The 20298-nt window shown below is 42.6% G+C and overlaps 1 protein-coding gene across 1 annotated transcript in view; it reads right to left on the bottom strand.

Moving 5' to 3' along the window:
- AOPEP (aminopeptidase O (putative)) overlaps positions 1–20298 on the bottom strand; it is an 837890-nt gene that overhangs the window by 82611 nt on the left and 734981 nt on the right. Inside the window, exons 12-13 of the mRNA XM_077299600.1 lie at positions 11701–11763; positions 10693–10779 (exon numbers count right to left, since the gene is read on the bottom strand). Coding sequence (XP_077155715.1) covers positions 10693–10779; positions 11701–11763 — 150 coding nt within the window. The remainder of the gene's footprint in view (positions 1–10692; positions 10780–11700; positions 11764–20298) is intronic.

Here is a 20298-nt window from a genome sequence, read left to right as displayed (position 1 = left end):
CTATTTTCCTTCACAGTTATTATCTACGAGACCAGCTGCATTTACACTGAATCTTATCTTGATCACATGTACCTATGAATGCTCATTTCACGATAATCTTGTAATGATGATAATCACTCGATCGATTAACAAAATTCTCATTCATATGTTGAAATGATCTTTTGTGCTGTGCAAATTATTTTCATTCTCAACAGCACTCGCGTTACCGAGAAAGATAGCAGCCAATCAGCACTATTACGGATCGTTCAATGAGCACTGTTTACCATGGTCTGCCTGTCTATGAAGGCCATTAAACAACCACCAATATTGTATGTACATATATTTACCTATTGGCGGTCATTTAAAGGTGCAATCAGTCACTCGTAACAGTATACTAGCTACCCACAGTATATTTTATTTGCTACCTGACCTCCTTTGACATGATACTAGCTCCAGTGCTAGGTACAGTACTTCACCTTACTTCTATTTTTAGTCTGAAAGTCCTTTTTATAAGGACGTAATGATAACAGTAAAAGGTCAATCTGTAATGCTGATTTCACTTCATACTTAGCAAGAGATCACCGCTTACACTTCACTAGCATTTTTTTGCTCAACTGCCAAAAACATAAAAACAATCCAATAATAATTTCAACCCTTAAAATAAAATAAAAAATCAGATTATGCTCTTTCACCTGTTTTATAGTCTCCTATTTTATGGTCTCTTAGTAGTCTCCTGTCCAAACCAATGACTAAAGTATGCTAACCCAAAGATACCACAATACTATAACTTTTGGAAAAGATAATTATTTAACCAGAACAATAAAACAAATAAAAATAAATTAATAAAATACAGCAATCGTCACCCGAGGTGACAGGACGCAGCTCTTTTAGCAAACCCTAATGTTTTATATGGCCAGATAAAGGCATGGGCCTATCCATATAAATCACAGGCATGAAAAGGGCCATTATGTACAATCCTCTGAGGCTGAATAGTCGCCAAGACTGTTGTTTCCTTGTAGAATGTAACCTCATTCTATTCTGAAATCACTTAGGCAAATGTTCCTGCTTCTGTCCTGCTTAGATAGCTTCTAAACTGTAATCTAAATCATGTCTTGAATGGTCCCTTTGCATAAATAAATGATACAATCCATTTAACGGCAAAAGGATACATTACACTACTACGAGTTCACTCGTCAAATCCTTCTATGCTCCTTCTCCACACATCATGATGCACGTTAATGTGGAATCTAACGAAAAAATTGATCTCTAAATATAAGGACTTTTTGACCTCTTCCAGTCCTATCAATATTATTATTCTAAAAAGGTTTGTGGAAATCTGGCATTCTTTAGAAGGGGACTTGGTTATAATGATAGTAGTACCATCTTATAAGGCAATCCCAATTTACAAGCAATGTGATTACGAGTAGTTAATGGCTACATATCATGCATTTTGGACATTGTAGGCTGAAGTCTAAATAATAATATTTGCCTAAACAAGCTTACAATGGTACGTAATCATATAAATGTCACACAGGATGTACACGAAGACAACTGAATGCCGATATTGTTTGTGTTTTATTGCTGAAGGCATGACAAATTTATCATTTATTTATCACTCATAGTGATCCAGCAATGACAACCACAGGGGTCTCCTGGGGTCATGCCCACCCATCAGCGACCCACGGTCATGTGACATGGGAGGCTGTAATGATGCTCTTCTTGTGCGTGCATGTTAACAGCCGCGGGTGAATCGCGATTCCACCTGCGGCTGTTCCGGGCACACGTCAGCTGATCAGATCATCTGTCATGTGCTGCAAAAGGTGCGGACTCATCGCCGGAGCCAGCACTGAACAGGGGGAGGCGTCCAATGATGGACTGTGTTCATCATTGGATGTTAAGGGGTTAAAATGATGAAGAAAACAAAAAAATTATAATAATACTAATAATAATAATAGAGCATGAGACCAAGAAAATGAGACCAAGAACCTTGGAAAAGCTATAGCTGCTGCTTTTAGCCAAGTGTCCGCTACAAAGAAATGAATCTTTAAAATTACTATGACAAAAGTAAAAGTCCCAGGGAGACATGGCAGTCTATGAGAGCCATGGCAGTCTATGAGAGGCATGGCAGTCTATAAGAGGCATGGCAGACTATGAGAGCCATGGCAGACTATGAGAGGCATGGCAGACTACGAGAGGCATGGCAGTCTACGAGAGGCATGGAAGACTACGAGAGGCATGGCCGTCTATGAGAGGCATGGCAGACTATGAGAGGCATGGCAGTCTATGAGAGGCATGGCAGACTATGAGAGGCATGGCAGTCTATGAGAGGCATGGCAGTCTATAAGAGGCATGGCAGACTATGAGAGCCATGGCAGACTACGAGAGGCATGGCAGTCTATGAGAGGCATGGAAGACTACGAGAGGCATGGCAGACTACGAGAGGCATGGCAGACTACGAGAGGCATGGAAGACTATGAGAGGCATGGCAGACTATGAGAGGCATGGCAGACTATGAGAGGCATGGCAGGCTATGAGAGCCATGGCAGACTACGAGAGGCATGGAAGACTACGAGAAGGCATGGCAGACTACGAGAGGCATGGCAGTCTATGAGAGGCATGGCAGACTATGAGAGGCATGGCAGTCTATGAGAGGCATGGCAGTCTATGAGAGGCATGGCAGACTATGAGAGGCATGGCAGTCTATGAGAGGCATGGCAGACTATGAGAGGCATGGCAGTCTATGAGAGGCATGGCAGTCTATGAGAGGCATGGCAGACTATGAGAGGCATGGCAGTCTATGAGATGCATGGCAGACTATGAGAGGCATGGCAGTCTATAAGAGGCATGGCAGACTATGAGAGCCATGGCAGACTATGAGAGGCATGGCAGACTACGAGAGGCATGGCAGTCTATGAGAGGCATGGAAGACTACGAGAGGCATGGCAGTCTATGAGAGGCATGGCAGACTATGAGAGGCATGGCAGACTACGAGAGGCATGGCAGACTACGAGAGGCATGGAAGACTATGAGAGGCATGGCAGACTATGAGAGGCATGGCAGACTATGAGAGCCATGGCAGAGTTTGAGAGCCATGGCAGACTTTGAGAGGCATGGCAGGCTATGAGAGCCATGGCAGACTACGAGAGGCATGGAAGACTACGAGAAGGCATGGCAGACTACGAGAGGCATGGCAGTCTACGAGAGGCATGGCAGTCTATGAGAGGCATGGCAGACTATGAGAGGCATGGCAGTCTATGAGAGGCATGGCAGACTATGAGAGGCATGGCAGTCTATGAGAGGCATGGCAGTCTATGAGAGGCATGGCAGACTATGAGAGGCATGGCAGTCTATGAGAGGCATGGCAGACTATGAGAGGCATGGCAGTCTATGAGAGGCATGGCAGACTATGAGAGGCATGGCAGACTATGAGAGGCATGGCAGACTATGAGAGGCATGGCAGACTATGAGATGCATGGCAGTCTATGAGAGGCATGGCAGACTATGAGAGCCATGGCAGACTACGAGAGGCATGGAAGACTACGAGAGGCATGGCAGACTACGAGAGGCATGGCAGTCTATGAGAGGCATGGCAGACTATGAGAGGCACGGCAGACTATGAGAGGCACGGCAGACTATGAGAGGCATGGCAGACTATGAGAGGCATGGCAGACTACGAGAGGCATGGCAAACTATGAGAGGCACGGCAGACTATGAGAGGCACGGCAGACTATGAGAGGCATGGCAGACTATGAGAGGCATGGCAGACTACGAGAGGCATGGCAGTCTACGAGAGGCATGGCAGACTATGAGAGACATGGCAGACTATGAGAGGCACGGCAGACTATGAGAGGCATGGCAGACTATGAGAGGCATGGCAAACTAGGTTTTTTATATGAAAGTATAACATGTACTGTAGGTTACATTTAAAGTAAAGCTATCAGCAGAAAATAACCGATTGTCTAAATGGAACATGATTCATGCTGTCCAATAAGTAGGCAACATGAATCAGACACTGGCTTAACAATTGCAGCCATGTATATTTTTCTCTCACCTAGCTGTCTTGTCCCAGCACTATTGCAATTGATTGTCAGGCCTCTCGCTATGTTCACACACATGAATCACCTGTCAATTAACTCTAAGGCTATGTTCACACGATGCGGTTTTTGCTGCGGATCCGCAGCGGATTTGCAGCTACGGATCCGCAGACGTTTTCCATGCAGGGTACAGTACAATGTTACCCTATGGAAAACGAAATCCGCTGTGCCCACTATCCTTTTTTCGGCATGAAAATCCGCGCTGATTTTCTGCGGAAAAAAAGAAGTACCATGTCTATTCTTTCTGCGGATTCCGCTCCTGTTTTCCAACAGCACCAATAGGAAAGTGCAGTTGGAAACCCGCAGTGGAATCCGCAGTAGAAAAAGGACTGAAAACCGCAGTGAAAACCACCGCAGGTTTTGCACTGCGGTTTTCACAAATCAGGACCTGAAAAATCCGCAGCGAAAAAAGGATCGTGTGAACAAGCCCTAACAGTTCTAGAAAATGCTGGCCCCCAGATGGATCTTTGAACTATATTTTGTCAGAAAAACCAATGCATTTCAGAGAAATCTATACCTGCCCGCAATTGTGTAGTTAGGATCTGATTCATACTGTCACAATTTGGGCAGCGTGAATCCTGTGAGGGGTTCCCTTTAAATTTGATTTTTTTATTAATATATCTTTTTTTTAAAAAAGCTATATTTTTCATATCACTCTCTTTATTAAAAAAAAAAGCAAAATTAGAAATCTTGCAATTTTCACACTAGCCACTAGTTGTTTTTTTTTTAGACTCATAGGTTCTCTCCTTTCAGAAATAGTTTTCAGCGGGCTCCTTATCATCAGAGGCAGTATTAGAATGACATAAAACACCTCTATACACAGCTGTTAAAGAATTTACCATTAACAATAAGGAATGTCACAGCTGACCTTGCTCCCCCTCCCTTTCCAAATATAAATAACTTTTGCACATGCTGATTAGATGCTTCAATACAAAAGTCAAAGTCTGTTCATATTATATTTTTACTGCCCCAAACAAAATTACTAAAGACTTCCTGCCAGAGCTGACAAACAATTCTCCTTACAATTCCTCTAGTCTTGTCTTCCGCCTTCGACACAGTTGACCACTCCCACCTAAAACAGAACCTCTTCTTCCCTTGCCATAAAAGACCTTTCCCTCTCCTGAATCTTTTCATACCTTACCAACTGCACATTTAGAGTCTCCCAATCCTACACTACCTCCTCATCCTGCCTTGTCTCTGTTGGTGTTCCTCTATTCCATCTATACCTTTTGCCTGAGACCACTGAAAGTCTCATGGATTCAAGTATCATCTATATGCTGATGACACTTAGATCTACCTCTCTGGCCCAGATGTCACCTCTCTGTTGTCCAGAATCATAGAGTGTCTATCAACCATATTCTCCTTTTACTCATCATGCTTCCTAAAACTTAATGTGGACAAAACCAAGCTCATCATGTTTCCTTCATCACACTCAACTCACTTACCCAATCTACCCAATAATTGACAATATGCTTTCCCCTGTACCAAAAGTACGCTGCCTCCGAGTAACCCTTTACTGTCCTTCAAACAGCACATTCAAGCTCTTATCACCTTCTGTAGCCTCCAACTCAAAAATGTTTCCAGAATCTATCCTTTTCTCATCCTTCAATCTACTAAAATATTACTGCATGCCATCATCATCATTACCTGCCTCGAATACTACAATATCCTCCTCTGTGGACTCAAGTTAACACTCTCGCACCACTCCAGGCCGTCTTTAACTCTGTTGACTGATTAATCAACCTTACTCCTGCTACTTTTCCGCTTCTCCCCTCTGCAAATCCCTTCATTGGCTTCCTATTCTCCAACTAATCCTGTTCAAACTACTAACATTGACCTACAATGCCATCCATAATCTGTCTCCTCAATATATCTCTGGACTAATTTCTTGATATTTTCCTACATATACTCTCCTCTCAAAACTTCCTTCTCTCCTCCACACTCATACATTCCACGCCCAATCATCCTCTGGTATTTTACGCCCCAACACATCAGATTATCCACCACATTCAGAACATTCAGACGAAACTTGAAAACCCATCTGTTAAAAAAACATGCCGCCTGCAATGCCTTTACTGTCCCCACCGCCAGAGCTGCTGCAACCCCATAACCTACGGTCTCCTTCCCCATTACAGTGCAGTGTAGACTACAAGCCTGTAAGGGCAGGGCCCTCTCCTCTTTGCTCCAGTCTGTCATTGTCAGTCTATTCATTGTAATTTTTCTTTTGTATTTTCTATGTAAACCCCTTTTTACATGTACAGCACCAGGGAATCAATGGTGATCAAAAAAAAATGTTGTTTCCTTAAACAACACTATAAAAAAGCCAAAGTTACAAAAATGAAAATTAACGAGGTTCTATTTTATTGTTTGTAATACACGTTGTGATCTGAAAAAAACAATGCCCACATGTTTTAAAGATATATACATTAACACAAAAAATGATTGAAACAATACATCATTTTCCGAGGATAGCTTCCCCTTAACAAAACATATACTTATGCACGAACAATATACTTTTATTAGGAAGCAAGATGTAAGGTTAATGGAAGGAAACTTGGTTTTCCTTCCATTAACCTGGCAGTTGGTTAGGAGGCCCAGCCTGTGTTACAAGGACAGGCTATTTTAAGGATCAATAACCAAAAAAATGAACTGGAGAATAAGTTGTCATGCATTCAAAATAGGAGAATTTTTACCATTGTCATTTTTTTAGCTGGACTGTACATTAATATAGCTTCCCATTTTGCTGGGTGCTCACATTCGGGACCCGGTCCTGCTCGGCCCTTATTCACATTGACGTCACTTTGATAAATGGTAAGGTTTTAACACTAGAGGTTATGACCATCCCGATTTGGTTACACCTTGACGCTGGTGGGATGGCGGTAAGCGGTGTTTACTAAGTACCCTATTTATACGCACTATTGCTTTTACTTATTTACAGCATTTTGTTTCTGTTTCATATTTTATGGATCCATGTCTGCTATTACATAGGCTACCACCCTTTATTAATAAAATGTAAATAGAAAGATTCCAATAAATAGGAACATACAAGGACCGGGTTATTGTAAGTGAACTAACTCTTAAATATAGATCACAAGACTATTGCCATATGGCACAGATAATTAATTGTATTCATTTTTTTTCTTGGTTTCTTGAAAACCACAAGATATAGCAATATTGACCAAATATACAGTACAAGTTGAACAAAGCTCGGATTAAACCAGTCAGTCTGTCATGTATCTTAGTGTCAAATTTTAAAGTACATTTTATCTTCTTTCATTGTAATTTTCATTTTGTACAGAATATGAAAAATTTACATTAAATATTGTCTTCGTACAGTAAAATACCAGTAAACCGTCTTCTTGACATGCATGCATACAATGGCTGTTTGTTGCTTTGCGCTAGACACTCTTTTGTCTGTGTACTTAAAAAGGCCTGGATCCCTTACAAATATCATCTTAAATCTTCTTAATACCTTCTAGACTCCCTTAAAAATAATGAGACAAGTCCTTTAAATCTGCAGCCAAATATCTCCATTACATGACTGCCATGAAGTCTGAGAGCGCATACCTAAAATAACACCGAACATACAGTAATCCATTAAAACTTTACCAACTGGTTAAACAAAGACAACATTGTCCAGATCATTGACGGACTGCTTGGTGTTCCTTCTGTACTATGAGCACTATGGAAAGTACACCACCAGCCAGACATGGAAACACAACACGCACCAGATGCTTTATTAAAGGATAGCCATATCAACCCTTTCAAAATGAAAAACGGAGTTTCTTAACATGTGATGAAGCTCCAACGCAAACTTAGTTGGTAAATGATCATCGCAGATCATCTTACTTGAACAAGCAAAAGACAACGATCTTCTGTCATAGATATACAAATATATCTACATACGATAGATATAGGATAGATAGATAGATAGATAGATATGGGATAGATAGATAGATAGATAGATAGATAGATAGATAGATAGATAGATAGATATGGGATAGACAGACAAATAGATAGATAGACAGATCGATAGATAGACAGACGTGAGAAAGGTTCACACTTCAGAAGCGAAACGTTGCCACAGCCACTATGGGCTAATAAACCACTGTTTTTTTGGCCATATCGCTTGGTGTGCTGTTTCCATTCGGCACTTTTTTATCTAGATATAGATTATAAAGCACCAGGCAAAACTTAGTTAGAATGAAGCTAATGATTATGATTAAAAAGGCTTGCTTGAGAAAGGCTTTAGGAGAAACTGAAACGTTGCTATTTGCTATGCACTAATGAAGGCAACTTATTTTTTTCACTTATTGGAGGAGTGGTCAATTTTTTGCATATTAATAAAATGATTAGAAATGAAAATGAAGCTTTATACTAGATAGACACATAGACTAATCTATTGTATAGAAATAAAAAAAAAAATTAAAAAAATAAATATCATTTTGTATATATGACATATTTTAATCAATGTCTGCCGAATGGTCAAGAAGAAGCTCACATATTCTCGAAAAAGCTGTAATTTCCAAATTTAAACAAAAAACGTCTACGGATTGACTTTTTGCTTAGCCATGTGTTGTGGACCGGTCCATCCTAAAGTGGGGAAAAGTTCTTACTGGAAATTATGAGAGGTGCCTGACTGAAAGGAGGGATGTTAGAGAGTGATAACACCTAAAACCAAGACAGATCTAATTATTGCAGCAGAGGAAATGACTTAGACAGGGAGTAAGTAATGGATGTTTTAAACTTTTAATTGCCCATCTTTGAGTCTGCTTTGGACCAAAAGCACTTCATTATGTCGCTTTAATCTGCTGTGCTCTGTTCTAGTGCTCGGGGCAGCAGACCAAACTCCCTGTTGTTTTTGATTCCACAGCAAACTGACCAACTACAGATGGCACCGGATGACTGGAAAGAGTGTTAACACCTTCACTGCCCCGCGCCAACTAGCATAAGCAAGATACGGAGTTCAGATAGTACACAAATATTTATAAGAACACATATAGGCAGATACAACTAAAATCAGTGTCTGTATATCTGATGGTTCATAAAGTGTCAACAATAGAATATGACTAGGAAAGGCTTCAACCAAAATCAACAAGTCTGACTTACAGTAATGGAACAACTTTTCCACTCTCATCGTCCAAAGGTGAAAAAGTTATTCCTTACTATTGATGAGAATAGTAAAAAAAAAATTGAAGAAATATAATATAAACCTGTGTTCGAAGTCCCATAAACTATAGTTTAGCAGAAAAGCACCAGGCTTTAGTGGTCTGTCGATTTTGGGGCCCCACAAGCATGGTTACAAATCCTCATGATCGTAAATAAAGCTTCCCACTGTGCACCTCATGGTGTATTATTACAGCATATTGTGAATTCGATTTTGTAGTATAGAAAAGATAACATTTCAAATGTAACTGGCAAGAAGTAAAATGGAAATATTTGTAATAGGGGAATAGCTAATGTACAGATCGTTTTAACATCATGGAAAATGTTTATACTTTGATAACGGATGCGGAGTTATAATTTCCTAAAAGTTCCATATCTTTGATTTACAGGGTCAAATTAAGAAGGATAAGGTATCGAATGACACAGGCATAACAGAGTATGTTACATGTCGTATAGGGGGTGAAAAAAAAACAGGTTTGCATTAAGCGGTTGCAATATTATTTGTAACCTGGAAGTGCCTTCTAACTTCGCCCCATTATATCAAAGTCTGGATGCAGAAAATAAATCCACTTTATACTTGTCAGAAAGCTGAAGCATTAAGTGATTTACTATCGTATTCTGTCATATACATTATCCAACAGCAACTAAATCACACAAAGCAAATCTTCAGGAAGGAGCAGTATTGTTAAAAAAAAGTGTGCAATCTACAGAGAAGCCTAAAGAACCACACAAAGTGAAACCTTAAAAGTTGCTTGGTCTTTCACTTTAAGAAAAGCAAACGTCTTTAGATTTTCTTGCTCAATCCAAATGCACAAGATTTGGTTTCTACAGAAAAACTTTGTTCGGCTTCCTGCCATTTCTGGGGCCCCTCAGTCTGTTTGCAGGAAACAAACAGTCTGTGTACACTCACCTTCACTATTATGTAAGGAGATCAGCGCCTATGCAGAAAAGTATGAACCCCATTATATAATTACGGTAGATACCGATACATTATGACTACGGATAACAATCAATCATGACACTACAGTCTGTTACCAAATATTCTGATAATTGCAGTCATTTCACTATTGCAGATTTAATGTGATTTCGATTACATGAAATGTAAAAATATATTATATATATATATATATATATATATATATATATATATATATATATTTCACTCCAGTACGAATTTAGGATCTCAGTTTTGATCTCAGGAAACAGAAAGTGTATATATATATATATATATATATATATATATATATATATATATATATACAAACTGCGTGATCCCAACCTCAGACCACAGAAAGAACAAAAGAATAATACTTCTTTGCAGGAACTCCTCCAATATAAATTATACAACAAAAATTGATTCCATCTTTTCAGAAAGACTGAATTTAGAGTGGTGGGAGGGGGAAGAATTATTGGCAAAGGGTATGTTATAGAGAAAATAGTAAGTGATTTTTACCTTTTCATCGAATTCTTCGCTGCGTAGTCGTTTCCGTCCTGGACCTCCTCGTCTGTTTCTTTGGTTGAATCGAATCCACTTTGAGACCTGGGTTGGAGATTACAGAGTTTGTTTAGAGAGATACTCTACTCTACTCTACTTGTGTGCAGATGGCCCATGTGCGTAAGAAACTATAAACAGACGCTACACACATTTTTCCATTGCTTCACTGGGTGGAAAAAAAAAGTCCTTATCCTCTTCAGCCTGAAATTACGTTCCTAAAATATGCATACTTCATATGCTTGATAAGTGAGAGAATGGAGTCTTATCTCTGGGAAAAGCTGCTCCGAATAAAGATGCCAGTAATCTCAGTAAACAGATCATTCACAACATATGATATCAGAATGTAGTCTCTGTTCCCCTCCTGCTCTCTAAAGTGTAGGCTAGGGGAACAGCAATGTTCTTCTATTGGGGATAAGGACACAGGTAAAAAGTTTTCCAGTCATGTTCTAGAAATTAGAGCAATCAGTAAAGTAACACGCCAACAGTTAAGCCATTCTTTTATGTATCACTGCATTACTTTGCGCTTTGACTTTACCGATCATTAAAGGTTAATAAACTGTATTGATCAAAAAAGACTTTATTAGCTGTGCAGTAAAATTTACCGCCAGAAAGATAATTCTGTACCACCTTTCCCAGAGTTGGGAGAAGACTTGGAGGCAGGGAGGAAATTACCTGCATTCTTCTCCAAGACAAAGGATGTGGCTCCCCTACTCTTGGCACCAAGTCTGTGATAACATTGTCCTTTCTCTTCGTTCCCATTACAAGCCATGATCACCCCAAGCCTAGCTCCATGTCACTAAAAACATTCCTACAAAGGACCTCGCCAAGTCAGTGAGCTTCAGAGGCACTTGGGAGATTGCTGAAGTCTCACTACTAGGGTTTATAAGAGATGCATTCCCTGCAATAGGTACAGGACAAAAGCTACAGGAGTGTATGGAGAAAGCATCCTCCTCATGCTGTCCTTACCTCTTGTTGGACTTGCTGCACTAGTCCATTTCCTGTCCATGTCTGGCTTTCCTCCAGCAAGGGCTACATAAGGAGACACAAGTAAAGAAGAGCAATATTTTCGTCATGAGGTCAGCCAATCAGCAGCAGAAATAGTGTCATAAGGCTGAGGTTCATCTTGTGTCTACAGGGCCAGCAGTCACATCTTCCCTCATAGCTGGCAGGCTGCTGTAGGCTGTGCATCCCCAGCAATGGTGATTGAGATGCGGCCTCCCTCCCTCCTTCCCTCAGCTGCCTGTCTGCAGGGAAGAATGGTGAGGAGAGTGTACAAACGTGTCTTGTTAGGAAATGAAACACCTCCAGCTTGTGCTGTCTACTGGGGAGGAGCCTGCACACTACATTGGGCTGGAGGTAGAGGCTTTCCCGGCAATATTTGTTCAGTGTCAGCCTCAAATACTTCGCTTGCATGATTACACTCACACATGCAAAGTTTTTCTTTTTTTATTCCCTCTTCTTCGCAAAAATACATTGACGGATTACTTGAGGAATGCACAGGGCGGCAATGTTTAGACTATCAGCAATTAAAAAATCAGTACCCTCTCCTCAGTTCACACACACCTTATGCTGCCGAATACCTAGAGGAATACACCTTTGTAACAACACCCTGCCTCACAGCGATAGTCCAGACACTAAGTTATGCAAAGCGTGCAACAATTTGGGACGGAAGTCTAGTAAGGCGGCCTGCTCTTAGCACAATTCATACATTATAGGACTTTTTTTTTTCTACACCGATGTTCTACACCCATGCATGCACATTGTACTACAGAAAAAAGTACCGAAAACTGCACACACAAAAAAAAGTACTCGATGGATTGCCAATTATGTTTACTATTTTTTTGCATGCCATAAATTCACCCATTGAGTTTTACAATGTCTAGGCCAGTATTTCCCAAATTCTAGTCCTCAGCATCACCAACAGATCATGTTTTCATTATTTCCTTAGTATTGCACAGGTAATGGAATTATTATCAAGGCATCAGAAATTGCCGCAGGTTCTCTCACCTGTACAGTACTAAGGAAATCCTGAAAACCTGATATGTTGGGGGCTGTGAGGACGGGGTTTGGGAAACACTGGTCTAGACTCTCGATTTTAAATTCATGCTTCATTATATTTACGTTAGTTCCCATAGATTATGCTTCACAATCTTATCCAAGGCCACTGAATAATACTAATACTACTAACTTTTATCACTGACTGCCTCCTTTGGCCTCCCTCAATGGTCTTCTGCGGCCACTCACAAAGATGGTCACACACTAGAGCTTATCTTTACCAGCTTCTGTTCCCTTAAGGTACCGTCACATTAAGCGACGCTGCAGCGATAGCGACAGCGATGCCGATCGCTGCAGCGTCGCTGTTTGGTCGCTGGAGAGCTGTCACACAGACCGCTCTCCAGCGACCAGCGATGCCGAGGTCCCCGGGTAACCAGGGTAAGCATCGGGTTGCTAAGCGCAGGGCCGCGCTTAGTAACCCGATGTTTACCCTGGTTACCAGCGTAAAAGTTAAAAAAACAAACAGCACATACTCACCAGCGCGTCCCCCAGCCTCTGCTTCCTGACACTGACTGAGCTCCGGCCCTAACAGCACAGCGGTGACGTCACCGCTGTGCTTTCACTTTCAGTTTAGGGCCGGCGCTCAGTCAGTGTCAGGAAGCAGAGGCTGGGGGACGCGCTGGTGAGTATGTGCTGTTTGTTTTTTTAACTTTTACGCTGGTAACCAGGGTAAACATCGGGTTACTAAGCGCGGCCCTGCGCTTAGTAACCCGATGTTTACCCTGGTTACCAGTGTAAAATATCGCTGGTATCCTTGCTTTTGCTGTCAAACACGGCGATACACGGCGACCTAGCGACCAAATAAAGTGCAGACCTTCTAGCAGCGACCAGCAATTTCACAGTGGGATCCAGATCGCTGCTGCGTGTCAAATACAGCGATATCGCTATCGCCTAGTGTGACGGTACCTTTACTGATCTCACTAACTCACCCCTCCCCCTGTCTGACCACAACCTACTGACATTCTCTTCTCTCTCCTCTCCTAGTGTGCAACTCCCACTCCACAAACTCACTCACCCTCCCAGAAATCTCAAACACCTCAATTTACAATCACTCTCTGAGTCTCTTCTCCCTCTTACAGACATGGCTTTCCTTCATGACACAGATACTGCTGCCACTTTTTATAACACCACAATAACAGCGACACTTGATTCAGTCGCCCCCCCACTCATGCATAGCAAAACTCGTACAATCAATCAGCCCTGGCTGACCAGCCTGACCAAAGAACTGAGACGGGCTTCCAGGGTTGCTGAGCGGAGATTGAAGAGATCCCACTCTGCCGAGCACTTCATCACATACAAGCAGTCCCTCGCCAGCTTCAAGTCCATGCTCACTGCAGCAAAACAAACTTATTTCTCATCTCTCATAGCCTCCCTGTCTCACAACCCTAAACAGCTTTTCAACACTTTCAATTTGCTACTCCGTCCCCCAGCACCTCCTCCCTCCCCTCTCATTTCAGCTGAATACTTTGCCTCTTTCTTTAAACAGAAGATCGAAACGATCAGAGAAAGCTTTTGCCCATAGCACCCAATGCCCCTCTTAGCTGCTCAACCCTGTTCTTCCAAAACCAGCTTCTCCACCATGACAGATCAGCTCTCCACCCTCCTGTCAAGATCTCACCTCACCACTTGCACGCTTGATCTGCACCCGTCCCACCTCATCCCTAACCTTGCCATAGTCTTCATCCCAACCCTAACACACCTCTTCAACCTCTACTCACAACTGGTGTCTTCCCCTCATCCTTCAAACATGCCAAGGTCACACTCATCCTCAAAAAGCCCTCGACCCATCCTCTGTGTCTAGCTATCGCCCAATATCTTTTCTCCCTTACGCCTCAAAACTACTGGAACAGTATGTCCATCTTGAACTGTCCTCCCACCTCTGTTCCTGCACCCGCTTTGACCAGTTACAATCTAGCTTCCGACCCCATCACTCAACTGAAACTGCTCTAACTTAAGTCACCAATGACCTGCTAACTGCCAAGAGCAAGCGACACTACTCTGTCCTCCTTCTCCTGGACCTGTCTTCTGCCTTTGACACTGTAGACCACTCCCTCCTGCTACAGATTCTATCATCTCTTGGCATCACAGACTTGGCCCTATCCTGGATCTCATCATATCTAACAGACCAAACATTTAGTGTCTCCCTCTCCCACCCCACCTCCTCACCTCGCCCCTTGTCTGTTGGTGTTCCTCAGGGCTCAGTTCTAGGACCGTACTCTTCTCCATCTACACCTTCGGCCTGGGACAGCTAATAGAATCCCATGGTTTGCAGTATCATCTCTACACCGATGACACGCAGATCTACCTATCCGGACCAGACCTCACTTCCTTACTCACCAAAATCTCACACTGTCTGTCTGCTATCTCGGCCTTCTTTTCTGCTCGCTTTCTAAAACTGAACATGGACAAAACAGAATTCATCATATTTCCCCATCTCACTCTACCCCTCCACCAGACCTATCCATCAATGTCAATAGCTGCTCACTTTCCCCAGTCCCGCATGCTTGGTGCCTCGGGGTGATCCTCGACTCGTGCATTCCTTGACCACGATACCATAAAAACAGTAGTGCATGCCCTTATCATCTGCCTTGACTACTGCAACCTCCTACTCTCTGGCCTCCCCTCTAGCACTCTGGCAATCCATCCTACACTCTGCTGTCCGACTAATTCACCTGTCTCCCAGCTATTCCCCAGCCTCCCCTATGCCAAGCCCATCACTGGCTTCCAATTGTCCAGAGACTCCAGTTCAAAGCCCTTACTATGACATACAAAGTCATCCACAACCAGTCTCCTCCATACATCTGTGACATATTATCCCGGTACTTACCTACATGCAACCTTCGATCCTCACAAGATCTCCTTCTCTACTCCCCTCTTATCTCGTCTTCCCACAAAAGCATCCAAGACTTCTCCTGTGCTTCCCCCATACTCTGGAACTCTCTACCCCAACACATCAGACTCTGGCCTACCATAGAAACCTTCAAAAAGAACCTGAAGACTCACCTATTCCGACAAGCCTACAGCCTGCATTGATCCTCAACCTACTGAACCGCCGCACAACCAGCTCTACCCTCTCCTAGTGTATCCTCACCAATCCCCTGCAGACTGAGTCCTCGCGGGTAGGGTCCTCCCTCCTTTTGTACCTGTTAGTGCCTTGTTTTTTGCTCATGTTTATTGTATTTGTCTATATTTGCCCCCTTTTTCACAGGTAAAGCACCATGGAATAATTGGCGCTATAAAAAATGTATAATAATAATAATACTCAAGCACCTCATCTATCCCCTCTTGAATGCCGTTTATGATTTTTCTACTGAAGATCATACCCAATGGCAAGACTGAGCACAACAGCAAGACACAAGGTAGTTATACTGTTTTGTCAACATTTGGCTGTAATAAAAGGCAGATTGTTTGCAGAAGCACTGGAAAGCAGTACACTAAGGAGTGTCTGCGGGCAACAGTGAAGCATGGTAGAAGTTTCTTGCAAGACTGTATTTCATTAAATGGAGCTGGGTATTTGGTGAGGATTAATGGCGTCCTCAGTGCTGAGAAATACAGGCAGATGATTCACTCCAATTTATTCCACAGCAGGAAAATTGCCCCAAACATACAGCCAAAAAGTGAGAAAGTGAGAGTGAGAAAGTGAGAGTGAGCGAGAGTGCAAGAGTGAGAGAGAGCGCGCAAGAGAGATTTTTCTTTTCTTACAAGTTCGGGTTCTGGTGGAAGTTGAGGTACTGTTCTGGCATCTGACTAACTTTCTTAAAATTTCAGGTCAGGTACTAGAACCCGAACTTACACCAGTTCGCCCATCCCCAGTCAAAAGGTGATCACACCAAATATTGATTTGATTAAGTTTTCTCTACTAAACCTTCTATTTTTGAAAACATTCATACTTTGCAGCAGTTTTTCCCATACCTGCCTAAAGCTTTTGCATAGTACAGAATATATTATTTTCTGTACAGAAGTTAGTATGGCTTCATCTGACTTTTTATTTGATCCTTCCACTTTATTTAAATAAAAAAAGTAATGTACCGTATCTACTCGTGTATAAACCGAGTTTTTCAGCACTTTTTTTGTGCTGAAAATGCCCCCTTCGGCTTATACATGAACCAAAAACAAATTTGTACACACACATACTGTACATATAAATATATATACATACCATATTTTTCAGACTATAAGATGCACCGAACCATAAGACGCACCCTAAATTTTCAGAAGGAAAATAGGGAAAAAAATTAATGTGTCAAATGGGGGTCCATCTTACTGTCCGAATTCAGTTTACCCGGGGGGGATCGGCAGCGCTGGTGGAGCTTGCTCACAGGGGGTGTTCGGTGGTCCAGCGATATGACTCCCATCCCAGATTGGTGCGGCAGGTTTGGCGGTGCCCGTGGTGCGGGGGCTGTGCCGATATTTTCAGAATGCCCGGAGGCCCCCGCACATCTATTGCTGCGATGCGGTGGCCTCCGGGAAAATGGCCTCCAGGTGCGGCGCCTGCTCAGATTTAGATCTCAGCAATGAGATCTCATCTCCCGAGATCTCATTGATGAGGTTTCCATCTGAGCATGCGCCGCCCCTGGTAGTCATTTTTCCACAGGCCATTGCATCGCAGCAGATTGAGATCTCGGCAACGAGATCTCTGGAGATGAGTTCTTGGTGCTGAGATCTAAGAAGACAAGATATCAGGGACGAGATCTCGTTGCTGAGTTCTCAATCTGAGCATGCGCCACCTTCATCGGCCATTGTCCCGGAGGCCACCGCATCGCAGCAATGGATGTGTGGGGGGTCTCCGGGTTTTCACAAAATGCTGGCAGAGCCCCCTGCACCACAGAGCCCTGCCGAACCTGCTGCACCAGCCTGGGAAGAGAGTGTGATCACTGCCCTGCAGCGTCGGACTGGGACCACCGCAGACTCGCCCGACTCCTGCTGCCACCACACTATTTGCAAGTATATTCCGAAATTAAGACGCACCCCCATTTTCACCCAAAATTCTGTGAGAAAAAAGTGGGTCTTATACACTGTGTGCAGAATTATTAGGCAAGTTGTATTTTGATCACATAATACTTTTTATACATGTTGTCCTACTCAAAGCTGTTCGGGCTTGAAAGCCAACTACCAATTAAGTAAATCAGGTGATGTGCATCTCTGTAATGGGCAGGGGTGTTGTCTAATGACATCAAAACCCTATATAAGGTGTGCTTAATTATTAGGCAACTTCCTTTCCTTTGGCAAAATGGGTCAGAAGAGAGATTTGAAGCATGTTGGGCAAAAAAGGGGCAAAATAACTGCCCATGAATTGAGGAAAATCAAGCGTGAAGCTGCCAAGTTGCAATTTGCCACCAGTTTTGCCATATTTCAGAGCTGCAACATTACTGAAGTAACAAAAAGGACAAGGTGTGCGATACTCAGGGACATGGCCAAGGTAAGGAAGGCTGAAAAACGACCACCTTTGAACAAGAAACATAAAATAAAACATCAAGACTGGGCCAAGAAATATCTTAAGACTGACTTTTCAAAGGTTTTTTGGACTGGTGAAATGAGAGTGACTCTTGATGGGCCAGATGGATGGGCCAGAGGCTGGATCAGTAAAGGGCAGAGAGCTCCACTCCAACTCAGAAGCCAGCAAGGTTAACCCCTTTCTGACATTGGACGTACTATCCCGTCGAGGTGGGGTGGGCCCATATGACCACCGACGGGATAGTACATCCAGCGCGATCGGCGGCTCTCACGGGGGGAGCGCGGCCGATCGCGGCTGGGTGTCAGCTGACTATCGCAGCTGACATCTGGCACTATGTGCCAGGAGCGGTCACGGACCGCCCCCGGCACACTAACCCCCGGCACATGATCGCGGTGTGCCGGCGGTACAGGGAAGCATCGCGCAGGGAGGGGGCTCCCTGCGTGCTTCCCTGAGACCCCCGGATGTTGCTGCGAGGATCTCTTACCTCCTCCTCACTGCAGGTGCCCAGATCCAAGATGGCCGCGGCATCCGGGTCCTGCAGGGAGGGAGGTGGCTTACCGAGTGCCTGCTCAGAGCAGATGCTTGGTAAGCCTGCAGTGCTGTAAGTCAGATTGGTGATCTGACAGAGTGCTGTGCAAACTGTCAGATCAGCGATCTGTGATGTCCATCCCTGGGAAAGAGTAAAAAAGTAAAAAAAAAAAATTTCCACATGTGTAAAAAAAAAAAAAAAAGCCTAAATAAAGAAAAAAATATATATATATCATTCCCATAAATACATTTATTTATCTAAATTAAAAAAACACAATAAAAGTACACATATTTAGTATCACCGCGTCCGTAACGACCCCACCTATAAAACTGTATCACTAGTTAACCCCTTCAGTGAACATCGTAGGAAAAAAAAAAAAAAACGAGGCAAAAAACAATGCTTTATTATCATACCGCCAAACAAAAAGTGGAATAACACGCGATCAAAAAGACGGATATAAATAAACATGGTACCGCTGAAAATGTCATCTTGTCCCGCAAAAAACGAGCCACCAGACAGCATCATTAAATTAAAGATAAAAAAGTTATAGTCCTCAGAATAAAGCAATGCCAAAATAATTATTTATTCTATAAAATAGTTTTTATCGTATAAAAGCGCCTAAGCATAAAAAAATGATATAAATGAGGTATTGCTGTAATCGTAATGTCCCGAAGAATAAAACTGCTTTATCAATTTTACCAAATGTGGAACAGTATAAACGCCTCCCCCAAAAGAAATTCATGAATAGCTGTTTTTTTGTCATTCTGCCTCACAAAAATTGGAATAAAAAGCGATCAAAAACTGTCACATGTCCGAAAATGTTACCAATAAAAACGTAAACTCGTCCCGCAAAAAACAAGACCTCACATGACTCTGTGGACCAAAATTTGGAAAAATTATAGGTCTCAAAATGTGGAGATGCAAAAACTTTTTTGCTATAAAAAGCGTCTTTTAGTGTGTGACAGCTGCCAATCATAAAAATCCGCTATAAAAAATGCTATAAAAGTAAATCAAACCCCCCTTCATCACCCCCTTAGTTAGGGAAAAATAATAAAATTAAAAAAATGTATTTATTTCCATTTTCCCATTAGGGTTAGGGTTAGGGCTAGGGCTAGGGTTAGGGCTAGGGTTAGGGCTAGGATTAGGGTTGGGATTAGAGTTAGGGGTGTGTCAGGGTTAGGGGTGTGGTTAGGGTTACCGTTGGGATTAGGGTTAGGGGTGTGTTTGGATTAGGGTTTCAGTTAGAATTGGGAAGTTTCCACTGTTTAGGCACATCAAGGGCTCTCCAAACGCGACATGGCGTCCAATCTCAATTCCAGCCAATTCTGCATTGAAAAAGTAAAACAGTGCTCCTTCCTTTCCGAGCTGTCCCGTGCGCCCAAACAGGGGTTTACCACAACATATGGGGCATCAGCGTACTCGGGACAAATTGGACAACAACTTTTGGGGTCCAAATTCTCTTGTTACCCTTGGAAAAATATAAATTTGGGGGGCTAAAAATCATTTTTGTGGAAAAAAAAGGATT

This window comes from Ranitomeya variabilis, chromosome 1 (assembly GCF_051348905.1).
Source record: "Ranitomeya variabilis isolate aRanVar5 chromosome 1, aRanVar5.hap1, whole genome shotgun sequence".
Taxonomy (NCBI): domain Eukaryota; kingdom Metazoa; phylum Chordata; class Amphibia; order Anura; family Dendrobatidae; genus Ranitomeya; species Ranitomeya variabilis.
This window is presented reverse-complemented; position numbering and strand designations above follow the sequence as displayed.